General features: G+C 36.4%; 1 protein-coding gene across 34 annotated transcripts in view; it reads right to left on the bottom strand.

Annotated features, from left to right (window-relative positions):
• Positions 1–21872, bottom strand: part of LOC143642826 (uncharacterized) — a 432404-nt gene that overhangs the window by 364367 nt on the left and 46165 nt on the right. For 13 of the 34 annotated variants that reach the window (XR_013156181.1, XR_013156055.1, XR_013156153.1 and 10 more), the window contains exon 1: positions 3994–4263. The exons of 19 other annotated variants lie outside the window; for them this stretch is intronic. Coding sequence is in view for 5 of the 15 variants with exons in the window: in XM_077112064.1 (XP_076968179.1) it covers positions 3994–4180 (187 nt within the window). In the remaining 10 variants the exon portion in view is untranslated. 2 more of the 34 variants (XR_013156469.1, XR_013156409.1) reach the window with 2 other exon arrangements.

The raw sequence follows: 21872 nt of genomic DNA, 5'->3' as shown, positions 1-21872 counted from the left end.
CTATCTACTAATAAAAGGAACAATTAAACAAGAAGACATAACAATCATAAATATTTACGCACCGAATCAGAATGCTCCAAAATACATGAGGAATACACTGCAAATACTGAAAAGGGAAATAGACACATCTACCATATTAGTTGGAGACTTCAATTCCCTACTCTCATCAATGGACAGAACATCTAGACAGAGGATCAATAAAGAAACAGAGAATTTGAATATTACAATAAATGAACTAGACTTAACAGACATTTATAGGACATTACACCCCACAACAGCAGGATACACATTTTTCTCAAGTGCTCATAGATCATTCTCAAAGATAGACCATATGCTGGGTCATAAAGCAAGTCTCAACAAATTTAAAAAGATTGAAATCATACACAACACTTTCTCAGATCATAAAGGAATGAAGTTGGAAATCAATAATAGGCAGAGTGCCAGAAAATTCGCAAATACGTGGAGGCTCAACAACACACTCTTAAACAACCTGTGGGTCAAGGAAGAAATTACAAGAGAAATTAGTAAATATCTCGAGGCAAATGAAAATGAAAACACAACATATCAAAACCTATGGGACGCAGCAAAGGCAGTGCTAAGAGGGAAATTTATTGCCCTAAATGCCTATATCAAAAAAGAAGAAAGGGCAAAAATTCGGGAATTAACTGTCCACTTGGAAGAACTGGAGAAAGAACAGCAAACTAACCCCAAAGCAAGCAAAAGGAAAGAAATAACAAAGATTAGAGCAGAAATAAATGAAATTGAGAACATGAAAACAACAGAGAAAATCAATAAGACCAGAAGTTGGTTCTATGAGAAAATCAACAAGATTGATGGGCCCTTAGCAAGATTGACAAAAAGAAGAAGAGAGAGGATGCAAATAAATAAGATCAGAAATGGAAGAGGAGACATAACTACTGACCTCACAGAAATAAAGGAGGTAATAACAGGATACTATGAACAACTTTATGCTAATAAATACAACAATGTAGATGAAATGGGCAGGTTCCTAGAAAGGCATGAACAACTAACTTTGACTCAAGAAGAAATAGATGACCTCAACAAACCAATCACAAGTAAAGAAATTGAATCAGTCATTCAAAAGCTTCCCAAAAAGAAAAGTCCAGGACCAGAGGGCTTCACATGTGAATTCTACCAAACATTCCAGAAAGAATTAGTACCAACCCTGCTCAAACTCTTCAAAAAAATTGAAGTGGAGGGAAAGCTACCTAATTCATTCTATGAAGCCAACATCACCCTCATACCAAAACCAGGCAAAGATATTACAAAAAAAGAAAACTACAGACCAATCTCTCTAATAAATATAGATGCAAAAATCTTCAACAAAATTCTAGCAAATCGAATCCAGCAACACATTAAAAGAATTATACATCATGACCAAGTAGGATTCATCCCAGGTATGCAAGGATGGTTCAACATAAGAAAATCAATTAATGTAATACACCATATCAACAAATCAAAGCAGAAAAATCACATGATCATCTCAATTGATGCAGGGAAGGCATTTGACAAGATTCAACATCCTTTCCTGTTGAAAACACTTCAAAGGATAGGAATACAAGGGAACTTCCTTAAAATGATAAAGGGAATATATGAAAAACCCACAGCTAATATCATCCTCAATGGGGAAAAATTGAAAACTTTCCCCCTAAGATCAGGAACAAGACAAGCATGTCCATTATCACCACTGTTATTCAACATCGTGTTGGAAGTTCTAGCCAGAGCAATTAGACAAGGAAAAGAAATGGCATCAAAATTGGAAAGGAAGAAGTAAAACTATCACTGTTTGCAGATGATATGATACTATACGTCGAAAACCCTGAAAAATCCACAGCAAAACTACTAGAGCTAATAAATGAGTAAAGCAAAGTAGCAGGTTACAAGATCAACATTCAAAAATCTGTAGTGTTTCTATGCACTAGTAATGAACAATCTGAGGGGGCAATCAAGAAACGAATTCCATTTACAATTGCAACTAAAAGAATAAAATACTTAGGAATAAATTTAACTAAAGAGACAAAAGGCCTATACAAAGAAAACTACAAAAAACTGTTAAAAGAAATCACAGAAGACCTAAATAGATGGAAGGGCATACCGTGTTCATGGATTGCAAGACTAAAAATAGTTAAGATGTCAATTCTACCTAAATTGATTTACAGATTCAACACAATACCAATCAAAATCCCAACAACTTATTTTTCAGAAATAGAAAAACCAATAAGCAAATTTATCTGGAAGGGCAGGGTGCCCCGAATTGCTAAAAGTATCTTGAGGAAAAAAAACGAAGCTGGAGGTCTCACGCTGCCTGACTTTAAGGCATAGTATGAAGCCACAGTGGTCAAAACAGCATGGTATTGGCATAAAGATAGATATATTGACAAATGGAATCGAATAGAGTGCTCAGATATAGACCCTATCATCTATGGACAGTTGATCTTTGATAAGGCAGTCAAGCCAACTCACCTGGGACAGAACAGTTTCTTCAATAAATGGTGCCTAGAGAACTGGATATCCATATGCAAAAGAATGAAAGAGGACCCGTATCTCACACCCTATACAAAAGTTAACTCAAAATGGATCAAAGATCTAAACATTAGGTCTAAGACCATAAAACAGTTAGAGGAAAATGTAGGGAGATATCTTATGAATCTTACAATTGGAGGCAGTTTTATGGACCTTAAACCTAAAGCAAGAGCACTGAAGAAAGAAAGAAAGAAATGAGAGCTCCTCAAAATTAAACACTTTTGTGCATCAAAGAACTTCATCAAGAAAGTAGAAAGACAGCCTACACAATGGGAGACAATATTTGGAAACGACAGATCAGATAAAGGTCTAGTATCCAGAATTTATAGAGATTGTTCAACTCAACAACAAAAAGACAGCCAACCCAATTACAAAATGGGAAAAAGACTTGAACAGACACCTATCAGAAGAGGAAATACAAATGGCCAAAAGGCACATGAAGAGATGCTCAATGTCCCTGGCCATTAGAGAAATGCAAATCAAAACCACAATGAGATACCATCTCACACTCACCAGAATGGCCATTATCAACAAAACAGAAAATGACAAGCACTGGAGAGGATGTGGAGAAAGAGGCACACTTATCCACTGTTGGTGGGAATGTCAAATGGTGCAACCACTGTGGAAGGCAGTTTGGCGGTTCCTCAAAAAACTGAATATAGAATTGCCATATGACCCAGCAATACCATTGCTAGGTATCTACTCAGAGGACTTAAGGGCAAAGACACAAACGGACATTTGTACACCAATGTTTATAGCAGCATTATTTACAATTGCAAAGAGATGGAAACAGCCAAAATGTCCATCAACAGACAAGTGGCTAAACAAACTGTGGTATATACATACGATGGAATATTATGCAGCTTTAAGACAGGATAAACTTATGAAGCATGTAATAACATGGATGGACCTAGAGAACATTATGCTGAGTGAGTCTAGCCAAAAACTAAAGGACAAATACTGTATGGTCCCACTGATGTGAACCGACATTAGAGAATAAACTTGGAATATGTCATTGGTAACAGAGACCATCACGAGATAGAAATAGGGTAAGATAATGGGTAATTGGAGCTGAAGGGATACGGACTGTGCAACAGGACTGGATACAAAAACTCAGAAATGGACAGCACAATACTACCTAATTGTAATGTAATTATGTTAAAACACTGAATGAAGCTGCATGTGAGGTATAGTTGTTTTTTTTTTATTTCTTTCTCTCTATTATCGTTTTATTTCTTTTTCTGTTGTCTTTTTATTTCTTTTTCTAAATTGATGCAAACGTACTAAAAATGATGAATATGCATCTATGTGATGATACTGGGAATTACTGATTGTATATGTAGAATGGAATGATTTCTAAATGTTGTGTTAGTTAATTTTTTAATTAATAAAAATTATAAAAAAAAGAATTGAAAATACGATGGTATTTGATTAAGGACTTGGGAATACCTGAATACTGTCCTTGGGCAGACTTTCCTCCTGTTAAGGCACCTAAAGAGGAGATATCAGTACATTTTATGAGGCATATTTCTGAACTCATACCCCAGTGACAGTGGGGATGGGGAGGTGCCAGACTCGACCTTATGAGTTCTTTGTTCTGAGCCAAGTTGGCCTGGAAGACACAGAAACAAAGCATGAGACAGGTTGCTTCCTCCCCAGTTTCTGACCCTGTGCCCCTCCAAAGATAGAAAATGCCAACCCAGAGTCCATAGACCACTGATGAAGATGAAAAAGAACAAGAAAGTCACAGGGAACACATACCCCACCCCCCACCCCATGCCTCTTGTGCCAGTTTAAAATTGTCATGTACCCCAAAAAAGCCATGCTCTTTAATCCTCATTCAATATTGCTGGGTGGGATCTTTTTTTATTATTTCCATGGAGATGCAACCCACCCAATTGTGGGTGGTAACTTTTGATGAGATGGTTTCCATGGAGATATGTCTCCACCCATTCAGGGTGGAGTTGCCAACTAGAGCCCTTTAAGAGGGACTCATTTTGGAAAAAGCTTAGTACTGACAGAGCTCAAACAGCCAGAGACCTTTGGAGATGCAGAAGGAAAATGCCTCTGGAGGTCTTATGAAATGAGAAGAGAAAACTAGCAGATATCACCATGTACCTTTCCAGCTGATGTTCTGGCCCCAATCAGCCTTTCTTGAATCAAATTATCTTTTCCTGAATGCCTCAGTTGGGATATTTTCACTGCCTTAGAACTGTAAACTTGCAACTTAATAAATTTCCCTTTTTAAAAGCCATTCCGTTTCTGGCATATTACATTGCAGTCACTTTAACAAACTAAAGCACCTTCCCCTATGGCTGATTGTGAAGCAGTAGGGAAAAGGAATTGGGAGTACAGTTCCCAAGTAAGAACTATGTCCAGGTCCAAAGGAAAAGAAAAAGCATCTGAAGAGAGAGGGAAAAAATGGCCATGGCTTCTTTGAAGGAGTCCCAGGTCTAATCATTCTAGAAGGAAGAAACAAGAAAATCCATGCCCATCTGTGTTCTGTCTTTAAACCTTTGCATGTTCTAACCTCTAGTTCCATAATCTAATAAGGGCCCTTGAATTTGATCTACCCTGACAGCACTCCTCCTTAAATGTGAAGTACCTGGATATGGAAACCTGGAGTGCTAGGGAAGGTAGAGGGATACAAGAACAGAAAAGAGCCACAGCCTCCCCTAGAGGTCTGACCAGGTTTAACCAGTTTTCTGTCTTGCAAATAGACAGCAACTACCTGACCTGCCACACTCTTTCCACTCTTTTCCCACCTACTCCACATACCCCAGATTAAACTCTCCTCTACATTCCGACTGTGTAACTGTGCCTCATCCTCTTCAAGATATGCTGGCAAATTTCTTTGCTGCTGACCACTTGCCTGCCTGCCTTCCTGGACATCTGAGACTACTGATGTCAAATAATCTCACTGTACATTCCCACCTATTTATTCTGTTGGAGCCTCCAGAAAGGACTGTCTGCCTACTTTCTGACAGAAATTCTGGTTATCATTTTGCTTTTTAGGTTAGATTTCCTCCCAGCATCTTCCACTGTAAGCATATGTAATGGTATATGTCCTCTAAGCATCTGTCCCACTCCCATGGTTCAATCCAATTTCAGATCTTCCTATACAGCACTGTCCTGTTGCAATAGAAGTGCAATAGCCCTGTCCTGTTGGTGAGCAATAAATGGCCATATCCTAAGCTGCATCTGTTTCTATTCTTGAAACTGATTTGAAACTATTATTTACCATTAATGAAAATAATAGCACAGATATTACTCTAGACTTTGAGACTATGGAAAGCAGTATTATGTCTTAATAGTCTTCAACCCCCAGGACCTATCCTACCACTTGGCATGTAATAGATTCTCAATAAACATTTTTGGATAAAATGAATGACACTTGCAGGCATTCATGAATTAAGCTAAATGCCACAGGCATAATAGTACAGACTTGCCTTGCTAAGTTTACTTCTGGAGTGGATAACGGTTAAACCACCGACTTTTCTTAATTTTCATCAATCAAGTTGATTTACTATAGGCTATTGCTGCTGCCCTTTCTAAAAGAAAGGCAAAAGCTGCCAACCAATAGTTTAGAGGATCAAGGGCCTCTTAAAAATGTGTCATGGCTCATGACATGGAAAGAATTAAAAAAAATGGATGCTGAGGTAACAAAATTGCCTATTTTCTAAGGAATTTGAAGTCTTTCCCTGGTGTGATCATGCCTTAGTGACATTTCTCAGGCAAATGAATGACTGTTTCTCTACACCAAGGGTTTTCTCAAGAGAAATGAAATAGGTCAATGAAAGAGGTCTGTCCATTTGGTAATAAATTGCCTTGAATTCCATATGGATGTTTACATTTAAATCATGATGGTTTTAAATGACAATTACAAAATTAATGTGAGTTTCTCATAGAAAAATAGTCAGGTATGTTTAGATGATTTACAAATTTATATCACAAATCATGGAAAAATAATTGAAACTGGCTAAAAAAACACAGCAAAACTGCAACCACCTAAGAATTAACATAGGCCTAGAACATCATATTGGCTATACGAGTATGGTATCAGCTACTAAGTTTTTAAAAACATTAAATGAATGAATTGCTATGCTTTTTTAACAAAAGACCACTAGCTTTCTGGTTTTCTTTTTTTAATTTATTTATCTATCCTTATTGAGAGCCAGCTATGTGCACTTTGCTAACTGATAGTAATATAAAAAGAACAATGCCTCTAAATTCAGAAGTTCGCAATCTAGTTAAGTAAACAGTGTGAGACATTGTGATAATTATCTCACATTTTACTAAATTAACCAAGCAGACCAGCTAGTTTGGTATTAGACACAATCAACTTGCTTAGACAAAAATTAGTTGCACAACATATGGGTTATATATATATATATAAAACCTTCTTAGTCCACCTGCTTAACATTTGATTCTTTTACTACTTAAAGATGTTCATGAGAGAATGGACTGAGGGAATAAAAGGGATTGAATAAAACATTCTTCAATGGATAGATTGGAAAAAAAGGCCTGCATTTTTTACTGATAAATATAAGTGTATAAAATACTTTCATAGGAGGTGCAAGGATAGTTCAATGGTAGAATTCTCACTTGCCATGTAGGATACCTGGGTTCGATTCCTGGTCCATGCACTTTTCCCAAAAAAACTTTCATATATCCATAAGAAAAAGATAATTATCCAAAAGAAATATGAAGAAAAGATATAAACCAATAACTCACAGTAGAGGGCGGGCCACGGTGGCCCAGCAGGCAAGGACACTTGCCTGCCATGCCAGAGGACCCGGGTTCAATTTCCGGTGCCTGCCCATTAAAAAAAAAAAGCTCACAGTAGAAACACAAATGGCCAAGAAGCATCTGAAAAGATGTTTTAGCCTCATTAATAGTAATGTAAATGTATCTTTAAACATTCATCCTATCCCACTGGAAACATTTTTCAAAATTAATAATGCCCAGGTGGTGAAAATGTGGTAAAATCAGATTTTCTTAAACACATTTCAAAAGCAAACAATTAGGATAATATTTTAGAGAAGATTTGGGGAATATTTATAAAAAATTTAAATGTACATACATTCACCCAATACATTCACCCAATACATTAGCTTATAGAAACCTACCCTAAAAACCATTTACACCAGTGCTCAAAGTAGAAGGATGCTCACTTTAGCTTTGCTTCCAATAGCCAAACTGGAAATAACTTGAATTATGCTCAAAAGGCTAAATAAATTATTGCAAACCCATATACATATAATACAATGTAATAATTAAAAGGGATAAGATTGAGCTATGTGTACTAACACAGAATAATTTCAATACTACTGCTTTAATTAAACAGATAAGTTCCAAATGCACAATATGATTCCATTTTGGTAATAAAAAGAAACTAACAAGCCTATATGTATATGTGCTCGTTTTTGCTTAGAAAAAGTTTAGAACGATATTTATGAACCATTAGCATAGGTTACCTCTGAAAAGTGCATCCTTTGGGGTAAGAGTGAAAGAATAGCACATGTCTGATTCATCTTAAACTAAACAAATCCATATCTAAAATCTAATTTTTTAAATACTTTACTCTTTTCTCCTCCTCTGTTAGCAGCTCTGAAAGGAAATTTTTAAAAATCTAGATATGAAGCTGAAACTAAAGGTTAAATAGTACCAGCCATAATCTTCAGGTTCCACATCTGTACTGATAAATGCATGTAAAGATTCTGTCCTAAACTCTCACACTTTGAGACTTCAAGCAGAAATTCCACATGCAAACACTCTTTTTATTTTCCTTTTATACTTTTGAAGAGTAGTATGACATTTCTCAACCTGGTCACTAAAAGTTAACTAACAATGCTGCCACATACTACCAAGTGTGCAATATGGCAGACAGGCAGGTAGGATACCAGGAAGAAAACACATCAGAAAGCATTCTGAAATAGTGATATCCTGTTTTCAGAAAAGCAGTAATTTATTTACAAATGCTAGGTTACATTTAGCCATGAGAATTAATAAACGAACAACACATAACCAATAAATGTGTGAGTAGAGCTCATTTTCATATAGGAACTAATATGCACAAATGATATTAAAACATGGACTTTAAATCTCCATTATTTTTCCTTTCTTCAGTTATATTAAGATCTTCAACAGATTGAGCTATACACTTTCGATACTCTCTGTCTGACAGAAATCTGAAGGAAACAGGTATTTTTTTGAATGTTAGCACCTAGATTGACCTTAACAATTAAGTTTTTTTTTTCTTGATCAATCTGTGGTAGCCTGTCATTTCTTGATTTACATTTCCCTTGTTATTTCAATGAGAAGCAATACAGATTGAGAAAATTCTATGAATCAAAAAGATTGGCATTAAAATCCTGGCTCCATAACTCCTAGTTTAGTGTTTTGGACAAAGTACTTAAGTCTCAGTTCCCTTCTGTGTTACATAGCTAATAATGGTGTCTCCTTTATAGTGCTGTTGTGAGGATTCACTAAGATACAGGTAAAGGGCCTGATAAACAGTAAATGTTTACTAAACTATTATTACTCCTTACAGTCCCACCCTATTCCTCAACCAGATAACATAATTGTTTATTAGCAAATACAGTAGAATATATTGGTTATTCTTTATCTCAAATAAGGACTGCTAAACGTATTACTAAAGGAGGAGGGGGGAGGGGAGGGTGAGGAGGAGGAGGAGGGGGAGGAAAGAAGAAGAAGAAGAAAGAGCAAATATCTAGGAATTAACTTTCACCTGAAGGAACTAGAAAAAGAACAGGAAACTAACCTGAAAGTGAACAGAAGGAAATAAATAACAAACAAAGATTAGAGCAGAAATAAATGAAACAAAGATTAGAGCAGAAATAAATGAAATTGAGAATATGAAAACCAGAGATAGTCAACAAAATCAGAAATTGGTTCTTTGAGGAAATTAATAAAATCAATGGACCCTCACCTAGACTGACAAAGAGAGAGAGAGCAAAAAACAAAATCAGAAAAAATGAGAGGATACTATGAGCAACAATATGCTATTAAACCAGACAACAACACAGACAAAATGGACAACTTCCTAGAAAAACATGAACAACTAACATTGACTTGAGATGAAATAGATGACCTCAACAAACCAATCACAAGCAAAGAGATTGAATCAGTCATCAAAAACTCCCAAAAATGAAAAGTCTAGGATCAGATGGCTTCACATGCAAATTCTACCAAGCATTCAAGAGAGAATTAGTGCCAATCCTGCTTAAACTCTTCAAAAAAAATTGAAAAGGAGGGAAATCTACCTAAACCATGAAGTCAACATCAACCTAATAACAAAGCTAGACAAATATACTACAAGAAAAGAAAATTACAGACTAATCACTTTAATGAATATAGATGCAAAAATCCTCAACAAAATATTTGCAAAATGAATCCAGCAGCATATTACAGAATTATACAACATAACCAAGTGGGTTTTATTCAAGGTAGGTAAGGCTGGTTCAACAAAAGAGAATCAATTAATATGATATACCACATCAATAAATCAAAGAAAAATTACATGATCATCTCAATTGATGCAGAAAAGGCATTTAACAAAATTCAACATCCTTTCATGGTGAAACATTTTGAAGTAAGAAATAGTGGGAACTTCCTCAAGATGATAAAGGGAATATATGAAAAACCCACAGCTAACATCATACTCAATGGGAAAAGACTGAAAGCTTCCCCTTTAAGATCAGGAACAAGATAAGTATGCCAACTGTGACCATTGTTACTCAACATTGTGCTGGAACTTCTAGCTAGAGCAAGTAGGCAAGAAAAAGAAATAAAAGGCACCCAAACTGGAAAGGAAGTAAAACTTTCACTGTTTGCAGATGACATGATCCTATGTGGAGAAAATCCAAAAAAAAAATCTATAGCAAAGCTACTAGAGCTAATAAATGAGTACAGCAAAGTGGTTGGGTACATGATAAGCATGCAAAAATCAGTAGTGTTTTTATACACTAGTAATGAGCAATCTCAGGAGGAAATAAGAAAAAAATTCCAATAATACAATGCAGCCAAAGGAATAAAATATTTAGGAATAAATTTAACCAAGGCCATTATGCCAGTTTGGAACTATTATGTATCCCAGAAAAGTCATGTTTAAATCCTGATCCAATCATGTGGGGCCAGACATACTGTTTAGGGTGGGAAATTTTGAATTACTTCCATGGAGATGTGACACACTCAATTGTAGGTGTGGCCTTTTGATTAGATGGAGATGGGACTCCATCCATTCAAAGTGGGTTTTGATTAGTTTACTGGAGTCCTTTATAAGGAGTCCTTTAAAAAGAGAAACATGTTGGAGAAGACTTAGATGCAGATGCTTGGAGAACAGAAACAACAGAGCCAACAGGGCCAACATGAGACCCAGACATAACATAAACATTAGAGCCAAGACCATAAAACTTTTAGAGGAAAATGTACGGAAATATCTTAATGATCTTATGGTAGGAAGTGGTTTCCTGGGCCTTTCACCCAAAGTGTGAGCAATTAAAGAAGAAATAGATAAATGGGATCTCCTCAAAATTGAACACATTTGAGCATTAAAGGACTTTAAAAGAAAAGTAAAAATGCAGCTTATGCAATATCAGATAAGGGTTTTATATCTAGATATAAATATCTCATGTGCATTCCCATGAGATGTTAAGCAAGCCAGAACCCAGAATTGCATGCCAGAGGAGATAACGTAGGCCCACAGATGCTTAGAGAGGAAATCACTGGCATCAGAAGCTGGAAGCAACAGAACAGGAACAAGGACCAACAGCTGTCAGCCACATGTCTTCCCATGTGACAGGCATCAGCCTTTGTTGAGTCAAGGTATCTTTTCCTGGATGCCTTAATTTGGACATTTTTCTGGTCTTAAACTGTAAACTTGTAACTTAATAAATTCCATTTTTAAAAGCCTTTCCAATTCCGGTATATTTCATTCCAGCAGAATTTAACAAATTAATACAGCCACAAAAGACCTAAACACAGAAAACTACAAAACATTGCTAAAAGAAATCTAGAAGAAGAAAAAAAAAGAAACCAAAGAAGACCTACAAAGGGAAGAATATACTGTAGTCATGAGTTAGAAAACTAAATATAGTTAAGATGAGAATTCTACTCAAATTGATTTATAAATTGAATGCAATACCAATTAAAATCCCAATAACCTACTTTGCAGAAATAGAAAAAAAGATAATAAAATTTATTTGGAAGGGCAGGGTGTCCCAAATAGCTAAAAATATCTTGATAAAGAAAAATGAAATGGGATGTCTCACACTACATGACTTTAAAGCTACAGCGGACAAAACACCTTGATACTTGCATAAAAATAAATATAGACCAATGGAAATGAATTGTGTGCTCAAAAATGATACCTTTCATCTGTAGACAATTGATCTCTGATAAGACACTCAAGTCAACTCAACTGGAATGGAGCAGCCTCTTCAACAAATGGTGCTTGGAGAACTGGATATCCATACCCAAAGGAATGAAAGAGGACTCCTATCTTATGCCTTATACAAAAATTAACTTAAAATTAATCAAAGATCATGATGATGAATATAAAACTATGTGATTATATTGTGAATAACTGATTATATATGTAGAATGGAATGATCACATGGTAAGAATATTTGTGTTTGTATGTTGGTATGTTTAATAAATTAAATAAATTTTTTTAAAAATTAATAAAAGACATAAATATTAGAGCCAAGACCATAAAATTTTTAGAGGAAAATGTACGGAAATATCTTAATGATCTTATGGTAGGAAGTGGTTTCCTGGGCCTTTCACCCAAAGTGTGAGCAATGAAAGAAGAAATAGATAAATGGGATCTCCTCAAAACTTAACACTTTTGAGCATTAAAGGACTTTAAAAGAGAAATAAAAATGCAGCTTATGCAATATCAGATAAGGGTTTTATATCAGTTATATCTAGAATATATAATGAGATCTTACAAGTCAACAACAAAAACGCAAATAACACAATTTAAAAATGGGCAAAAGACATGGAGAGACACTTTTCCAAAGAAGAAATACAAATGGCTTAAAAACATATGAAAAGGGGCATTAGGTAAAGGGTATGGATTATTTGTGGAAGAAAAGGAAATGTCTTCAGATAGAGTATTGTGGTGAAAGCATGTCTATACATTTAGGCTGGATTGTTTGATGTGTGAATAAGTTTGAATAAAACTATTTAAAAATGGTCAGAGAGAAACAAGTGCTAGAGAAAATGCAGAGAAAGAGATGTACCTATTAATGTCGGTGGAGAAATGAGAGGTGCAGCCCCTTGGAGGGCATATGATCCTGAAAACTCGTTGCCATATGATCCTGAAAACTCGTTGCTCAGTATATACCTGGAGGAACCAAGTGTGGAAACACGAATGGATATTTGCACACTGGTGTTGATAGCGGCAGTAATCCTGATCCTTAATGAATGGAGGTGGTCTAGGGGTACAATAACAGAGGAATGGAAGGGGAAACTACGGTGTATATATACAATAGACTACTGAGCCACTGCTGCAAGAAGGAATGAAGTTGTGAGGCATGGAACTAGATGAACGAAACTTAAGAGCTGTATATTAAATGAAATGTCAGGAACAAAAAGACAAATATTATTGTGCCTTAATGATATGGGTTAACTATAATATAAAAATTCAGTGAACTAAAGTTGAGAGTATGGGTTATCAGGTCAGAGCTTACTGTAAAGGGTCCTGGATTATAAGCTCTAAAAGCAGTCACATATACTCAGGAGGTGTAATTGTTCATTCTAAATTCTGAGATACTGAGCTGTTTGTATATAACCTGGTCTTTCTCAGAAACTTAAGGTGTTTATGTGACACCTGAGATGCAGAGTCAGAACTCTGAAGCTATGAAAGTTAGTAGTACCCCATACAAGAACTGTTTAAAAAGTTGAAAAAGTGATCAGACATAGAGTAGAGATATGAATAAAACCGATCTGGATAGGACTAAGGTATAGCAGAAGACTGGCAAAGGATGATATCATCCATCTCTTAAAACTTCAACTTCTGTATGAGACTAAAGGGAAAGATGTTTATTTGGTGCAACATTTATATTTTGGGTAGTACATTTCCTAATTTAACTTGTATGGTTAGTTCAATTGAACACCCATAAATACAGGGACTCTTGAACAGGGCATGAGATTTTGTTGGTTTGTCCAGATTAGTGTGATGCCCCAATAAATCCCAGAGTGATTTGGACAGTGATTATTCACTTCTTTATAGAAGTATTTGCAGGGTCCCCTTAAGGGAATGGGGAAAAAGGGGGAAAGAGTCAACTTCCCCATTTGGAGAATTTCTGACACCCTCACAAGCAATGGAGACAAACAAATAAATAGGCCTTGGGGTTTGCCCCTATGAAATTTATTCCTGCAAAGGAAAGGCTAAGCCTACTTAAAATTAAGCCTAAGAGTCATCCCCAGAGAATCTCTTTTGATGACTCAGATGTGGCCTCTCTAAGCCGACATGGCAAGTGAACCTATGCCCTCCCCTCCCTATGTGGGACATGACTCCCAAGGGTGTAAATCTCCCTGGCAACATGGGACAGAAATCACTGGATGAGACGGGACTTGGCATCAAAGGATTGAAAAAACCTTCTTGACCAAAAGTGGAAAAGACAAATGAGAAAAAATGAAGTGTCAGTGGCTGAGAGATTTCAGAGTCAAGAGGTTATCCTGGAGGCTATTCTTACGCATTATATAGATATCCCTTTTCAGTGTATGGTGAATTTGAGTGGCTAAAGGGAAGTACCTGAAACTGTAGAGCTGTGTTCCCATAGCCTTGTTTCTTGAAGATGATTGTATGAAGATATAACATTTACAATGTGACCACGTGATTGTGAACACCTTGAGTCTGATGCGCCTTTTATCTAGGATATGGACTGATGAGTATAAAAATATGGAAAAAAATAAATCATAGGGGGAGCAAAGATTAAAATAAATTGAGTAGATTGAAATACTAGGGGTCAATGAGCAAGAGAGGTAAGGGATATGATATGTATGAGTTTTTTCTTTTTTCTTTATTTTTTTATTCTTCTTTTTCTTCCTCTTCCTTTTCTTTATGGAAGAAATGGAAATGACCTCATACAGATTGTGGTGGTGAATGCATAACTTTGTGAATTTATCAGGAACCACTGATTGTTTACTTAGGATGGATTGTATGGTGTGTGAATAAAACTGTTTCAAAAATAAACAGAAAGATGCAAATGCGGATAAAATATTGAGAAAGCAATGTACCTATTCACTGTCAGTACAGAAGTAGAATGGTGCAGCCCTTTTGGAGGGTTAGGTAGTGGTTCCACAGGAGGCTAAGTATATAGGGTTGCCATACGATCCTACAACCTTGATATTAGGTATATACTTGGAAGATCTGAAAACAGGGACACAAATGGACATTTGCATACTGGTGATTATGGCAGCATTAGTCACAACCTGTGACTAATGGACATGGCCTAAGCATACATCAACTGATGAACGGAAGGGCGAACTGTGGTTTATATTTACGATGGAATATGTACATAAAAAGGAATGAAGTTGTGAGGCATGCAACTAGGGGATGGGCCTTGAGGATAGTATGTTGAGTGAAATATTCCAGAAACAAAAAGAAAGACATTATAATGCCTCACTAATATGGACTAACTATAATGTACAAACTCCTAGAATTGAATCCAAAAGCATAGGGAAGGCTTATTGTAAAGATTCCTAGATTGTAAGCTCTTACAGCAGTCACATCTATTCCTGAGATGTAATGGTTATTTCTAATTTTTGAGATGCTATACTCTGTGTGTATAACCTGGTCATTCCCTGGAATTTCAGGTATCTGTGTGACACCTGAGACTCAGAGCTAGAGTTCTGCAGTTATGAAAGTCAGCATCATCCCATATAGCAAGTGTTTAAAAACCTGAAAAAGATACCAGACTTCAATTAGAGATATGAATGAAGCAGATCTGGCTAGGACTAGGGTAAATCAGAATACAGGGTTCAGGATGATACTGACAGTTCAAAATTTCAACTTCTGTATGAGACCAAAGGAAAAGATGTTCATTTGGTGCAAAATTTATGTTTTCTGTTGCACACCTATCTAATTTAACTTGCATGGTCAGTTTATTCAAGCACCACAATTACATGGAATCTTGAGTAGGGAGTGAGTACCTTTTGGTCTGTACAGGTTGTTTAGTGCGATGCCCTGATACATATCAGAGTAATTTGGGCAGTGAATAAAAAAGTATTTGCAAAGCCCCCTTGAGGGACTGGGGAAAAATGTCGAAATATTAAACTCCCTACCTGGGAAACTCCTGATATTTTTGCAAGCATTGGTGACTACCAATTTAATAGGCCAAGCCCTCAATCTTGGCATTTGCCCTTATGAAACTCATTCCAGCAAAGGAGAAACTAAATCTACTTTAATTATACCTAATAGTCACCCCCAGGGAACCTCTTTTGTTGCTCAGATGTGGTCTCTCTCTTTCTCTCTAAGTCAACTCTGCAGGTAAACTCACTGCCCTCCTCCCTATGTGGGTGTAAATCTCCCTGGCAACATGTGGCATGACTTCAGAGGATGAGCCTGGAGCTGTCATCATGGGTTTGAGAAAGCCTTCTTGACCAAAAGGGGGAAAATAAATGAAACAAAATAAAATTTCAGTGGCTAAGAGATTTCAAATAGAGTTGAGACATCATTCTGGAGGTTATTCTTCTGTATTATATAGATATCCTTTTTTAGTTTTCAGTGATTAGAATAGCTACAACGAAATATCTGAAACTGTTAAATTGTTATCCAGTAGCCTTGATTCTTGAAGACAATTGTATAGCTGTATAGCTTTTACAGTACGACTGTATAATTGTGAAAACCTTGTGGCTGACACTCACTTTTCCCAGTGTATGGACAGATGAGTGAAAAAATAAGGACAAAAAATAAATAATAGGGACTTAAGGGTTAGAGGATGTTTTAGACATTCTTTTTAATTTTTATTTTTATTCTTATATTTTTGGAGTTGAAAATGTTCAAAAATTGATTGTGGTGATGAATGCACAAATATATGATGATACTTTGAACCACTGATAGTACACTTTGGATGACTATATAGTATGTGAATATATCTCAATAAAATTTCATTAAAAAAAAAGAGCTTCATCATTCATTTTGATGTTACCAAAGGCTCAGTAAGTGGGACAGCAAGATCCCTTCACCATATCTGCCTCACCTGCAGGGACCCACCTCAGCCAAGGTCATGCCCTTTCTAGGCAGCCTATTTGGGAAAACAACATTTTCTATATTGGAAGACTCTTCTGATGATTTTGAGTTAAGTGGTATTAAAGTCCGTAATACTGAAGAAACCATCAGATGAAGAGATGTAAATGAAATCCCATACACAAATCCAGTTTTTTTCCTTCCTTTGAATTGTAATACCTTAAAATAATTTCATTCCAGTAATGAAAGAAGTTTATATTTCAAAATTAATAACCTTAATTACCTCCAAATATTTTGGAATTTCTATCACTTCCTTGTAATCCAATTAAAGTAAAAGAGTTGCAAATACAGATAAAACAACTTTAAATGGTTTCTTTCACCCAGTGGCAATTATTTGCTAACTTGCCTATATTACCACTAGACTGTGAGCTCCTTGCAGTCAAAAACCATTCATCTTATATCTGTAGTATCTAAGTATGTGCCAGTGCTTGGCATATGCTCAGTACATCTTTATAAATAAGATCTCATATCATGAATGAATGTGCTGTGCCTTCAAGCAGAAAGCTGTGGAGAAGCAAAATAAAATCATTTTAATTTTAACTCTTCTTTTTCTTATGATAGAAATGTATATGAAGAATGAAATGAAAGTCAAATAAGAGAAGGGACGCAGGAGGGATCTAGAGAACACACAATTAATTAAGGTCTGATTAAGCATTATATCTTCTTGCATGCTTACTTACATAAAAGTCTAAACTGTGATGTGGTCAAAGGATATGTGCAACAGAAGATAAATTTTTTTTCACACCAGTATGTGCATCATCCACCAGTATCTAGCCACAATTATTAGATGGTTTTGTTCATTTTTGAAAAATTGTATTTCACATCTATCATCTCAAACATATATTAATTGGAGTTATATATTTCTAATTGATCTTTTCTACTCTTCATTTTTCTTAACATTTAAAATGAATTAGTGACTGTCATAGTCAGGTTCATGCGTCAACTTGGCCAAGTGATGGTACCTGTTTGTCTGGTTGGGCAGGTGCTGGCCTGTCTGTTGCAATGAGGACATTTCATAGAACTAGATCATGATCACGTCTGCTGCATCCACAGCTGATTCCATTTGTAATCAGCCAAGGGGAGTGTCTTCTGCAATGAGTGATGCTCAATCTAATCACTGGAAGCCTTTTAAAGAGGATTCAGACGAGACAGGCTCTCTTCCTGCTTCAGCTGGCGAGCCTCTCCTGTGGAGTTCATCCAGACCCTCCATCGGAATCGTCGGCTTCACAGCCTGCCCTGCGGATTTTGGACTCTGCGTTCCTGTGGTCACATGGGACACTTTTATGAATTTTATATTCGCGAGTGTTCCCTGTTGATTCTTTTTCTCTAGTGAACTCTAAATAATACAGTGACCATGGAAACAATGTCATTGAGTAAGGGCAAGCCTCAGTGACACCCACAAGTGAAATAAGAAATCAATTAATGGCTGTGCAATTTATAATAGTTTTTTAGAAAGAGTTTAGTTGATCTAATGTGAAATAAATATCACAGAATATAGGAGAAGGTGAAATAATCTCAATTCTGTCAGCCACCCTCATAAAATCTATGCCTTATCTTGGATATTTTTTGCCTCAGCAATCATCTCAGAAGTAGTCCATAATTTCAGTTATTCTGAGGAAAGAGGAGAAATGAAATAAGATCAGCCACACTAAATTCTCCTATTCCAGAATCTTTGCCTCCTTCCAGCTGCCCCTTACACCAAAGTGCTGATTCCTCCATCCGGTGACTGCTTTGCAGCAGATGAATCTCATTTGGCTCAGCAGAAGCCACAAAGTACACAACCATTCAGGTGGTGAGGTTTTAGGGCACCTGGAATATCTCTATTTAAAAATATTGGCACCCCCACCCTGTTGTCTTGTACATGAAATTTTACCACTTATTTTCTTGCTTTGAGCACTGTTTTTCCTAGAAGATCCCTTATTGGAACATATCTCTGAGATCCTTGTATTTTATACTTGAGGAAACTTGAGACCCTGAGTGAAAGCAGCCTCACCAGAGTGAAACATAAGTAAGGAGCAAAGCTAAGTGAGAATTCTGATCTCCTAACTCACAGTTATGTTTTCCCCAGGCAAAACCTTTACACTCTGGTGAGTTTACCAGATTACTAAGCACAACGTTTAGCTCTGGGATCCTGGAAGAGGAAAATGGGGAGGAAAGGAGAACTGGGTACAGATAACTTACTAGGGATGATCCCAGGAAACAGGAGTGAGGACCCAGGAAGATCAAAACAGGAAATAAGAAAAGCCAATATGAGAATGCCTAGCAAATGGTCAGATATGGAATATTACATGACAACGAGAAAGAACCAGCCACTAATACCTACAACAACATAGATAAATCATAGACAAAATGAGGACAAGAAGTCAGGTCCCAAAGAACATACTCAGTATGAATCTATTTATATGAAATTCAAAAACAGAAGAGGCAGAAGGTGGCTTTTTGGGGGTTCTCAAATGTCCCATATCTTGATCTGCATGGTGTCTGCATGAATGATACATATATGTAAAAATTCATAAAGCTGTACATTTAATATTTGTGAACTTTTCTGCATATATACCTCATATGCATAAACCTCAATGCTTTAAAATCTTTTAAAAAATAAAAAAGAATGCTTTATTGAGTTGGCCAACACAGTAGGCAGTCCTGTAGGGACCTTCAAGTAGTTGGTCAGAATGAATCTTTAAACTGTTCACCAGAGACAGAAGATAAGGAAGCATTTATCCATTACATCCCAGCCCTATTGGTTGAGATTTGTCTCATGAGACATTAACTGCCCCACATATATATGAGTGACAAGCGGGCTATCATAGGTATCCCGAAGAGCAGCTCAAAAGCAGAAAGAGACATACAACTCATGCTTGAGATGAGGCACTGGCAACATAAGGAAGACGAAAGTATGTATGGACTTCCAGTATGGCTGGAAACAGAGGTAAGGCTGAGAAGATGTAAAGCAGTGATCAAGAGGTTTCTGCTCCACATGGACTTCCCACCCATGCCAGAGACCGGTCTGGCACTCCAAATGAAGTATAAATACCACCTCCTGGTTTGTAGAAAAAGTGAGAAAAATCATAAGCTGACAAGATTATATTTCAAATAAAATACAAGACACTTGTTTTTCTGATGATTTAAATTCATTGATCCCCATAAGAAAAAGCACTAAAAATGGTTGCCAGAGGGTAGGATGGGTTGCACTGCATTTTCCACAGTCCTCCCTTTTCACAGTGATGTGCTGGAAGGTCTGTAAGCAGATAAAGACCAATATCAGTAGAGACAAAGTGACCAATGGGGAGATACCTTTCATGATAGAGCTAGAGAGCTGAGAGTTTTGGAGTAATGTGATGATTTCCAATAATTGAATATTCTGCAGTGCAGACACTAAAAGTTCGTTAACTGCTTTTGGAACTTCCCTTTGCAGCAGATAACTGAGCACTTTGAAACCTTCTTTAGAGATGGAGAGAGGAGTAAGAAATGTTTTCCTTGAAATACAATTAGGTACATTTATATAAAATGGCCTCTCATGACCCCAATTATATCACTCACTTGACTATCAGAATTCAGCTGCTAGAATAACACTTAAATGCCTTATAACAAAACTTTCAAGCAGGGAGGAAGGAATGCAGAATCATTGCTTAAAGGATACAAAGTATCTGTTTGGGGTGATGAAAAAGTTTTGGAAATTGATAGTGGTGATGGTTGCACATCATTGTGAATGTCATCGATACCACTGAATTGCACACTTAAAAATGGTAAAACGGGGCGGGGGGTGGGGGTTACAAGGGTAGTTCAGTGGTAGAATTCTTGCCCACCATGCGGGAGAATCGGTTTCGATTTCCGATCTATGTACTTCCCCAAAAACAAACAAGCAAAACAAACAAAAAATTCAACAAATGGTGCTGCAATAACAGGATAGTTGCATGGAAAATTAATGAGTTGAGTCATTTCCTCAACTCATATTTGAAATGTGACCCTGCCATATAGCACACACATACACACAAATACACACAAATGATAAAAATGACCAATTTTATGTCATATATATTTTACCACAGTAAATTTTTTCTATATGGGCAAGAAAACATACATGAACATTAAAAGAAGACTGAAAATAAAATGAAAGGTAAAACTTGAAACAAAACAATCTTGTAATGGGTATAAAAAGTACCAGAGACTATGTCAATCCATACAAACTAATATTGTGCATACTGTTGTTTCCTGACTGTCCAGCCTCCATTCATTCCTTCCTCCTTTCTTTCTGGTATCCCTTCCATCAACAGCATATGTGACTCAATTCAGGGGTGGTTCTGCATGGCTTAGCCAAATATAATATTCCATTTTCCTAGCTACTATTGTTGATTCAGGGAGTCACACCGTAGTGCACAAGCATTTCTTCTTCTTCCTCTGCATGTTTTCATGGGTGATTGTGAAGCCAGGAACTGATGCTACAATCATATTTAAAGCCTGGAGATGGACCATACATATGGAGAAAAGTAGCTACAAAAGAACATGGCTGAGGTAATTCTGAAGCCTCAGTATCTATGGAGTTCCAGGTATGTGGGCCAACAACTTTCAAAATTGTCTGAGATCATTTCAGCTGGGTTTCCTGTTGCTTACCACTGAAAGGATTCTGATTCATTTCTTTTGCTTTGATTCATTTCAATTTTTAATAACTTTGAATTCCACCAAATAAATGCTGGATTAACCAAATACCAAATGTCTCACTGAAACACAAGCAGGGGACCTTGGCATTTCTATTCTCTGCTGTGGTTCATAATCATTTTCTATAATTTTGTAGCTACTAGGGTATTTCCAGATGAACTGGAATAAAATATATTTCTTTCAGATACATTAGCTTATTCACTTACTACTATTTTGTATGAATATTGTAAAAATATATAGCTTTAGTAAGCAGCCTCTGCACCTACAGAAATTCATCCCAAAGTAGCTCTGAGGCCCTAAGCTGGAGCAATATCTTGACCTAGAAATTTATTTGTGGTAAGAAATCAGAAGAATAAGAGAAGATGCATTATTCTACTTTACATTTGTTTTC

This window comes from Tamandua tetradactyla, chromosome 1 (assembly GCF_023851605.1).
Source record: "Tamandua tetradactyla isolate mTamTet1 chromosome 1, mTamTet1.pri, whole genome shotgun sequence".
Lineage (NCBI taxonomy): Eukaryota > Metazoa > Chordata > Mammalia > Pilosa > Myrmecophagidae > Tamandua > Tamandua tetradactyla.
The sequence above is the reverse complement of the archived record's forward strand: the minus strand, read 5'-3'. Positions and strand labels throughout refer to the sequence as shown.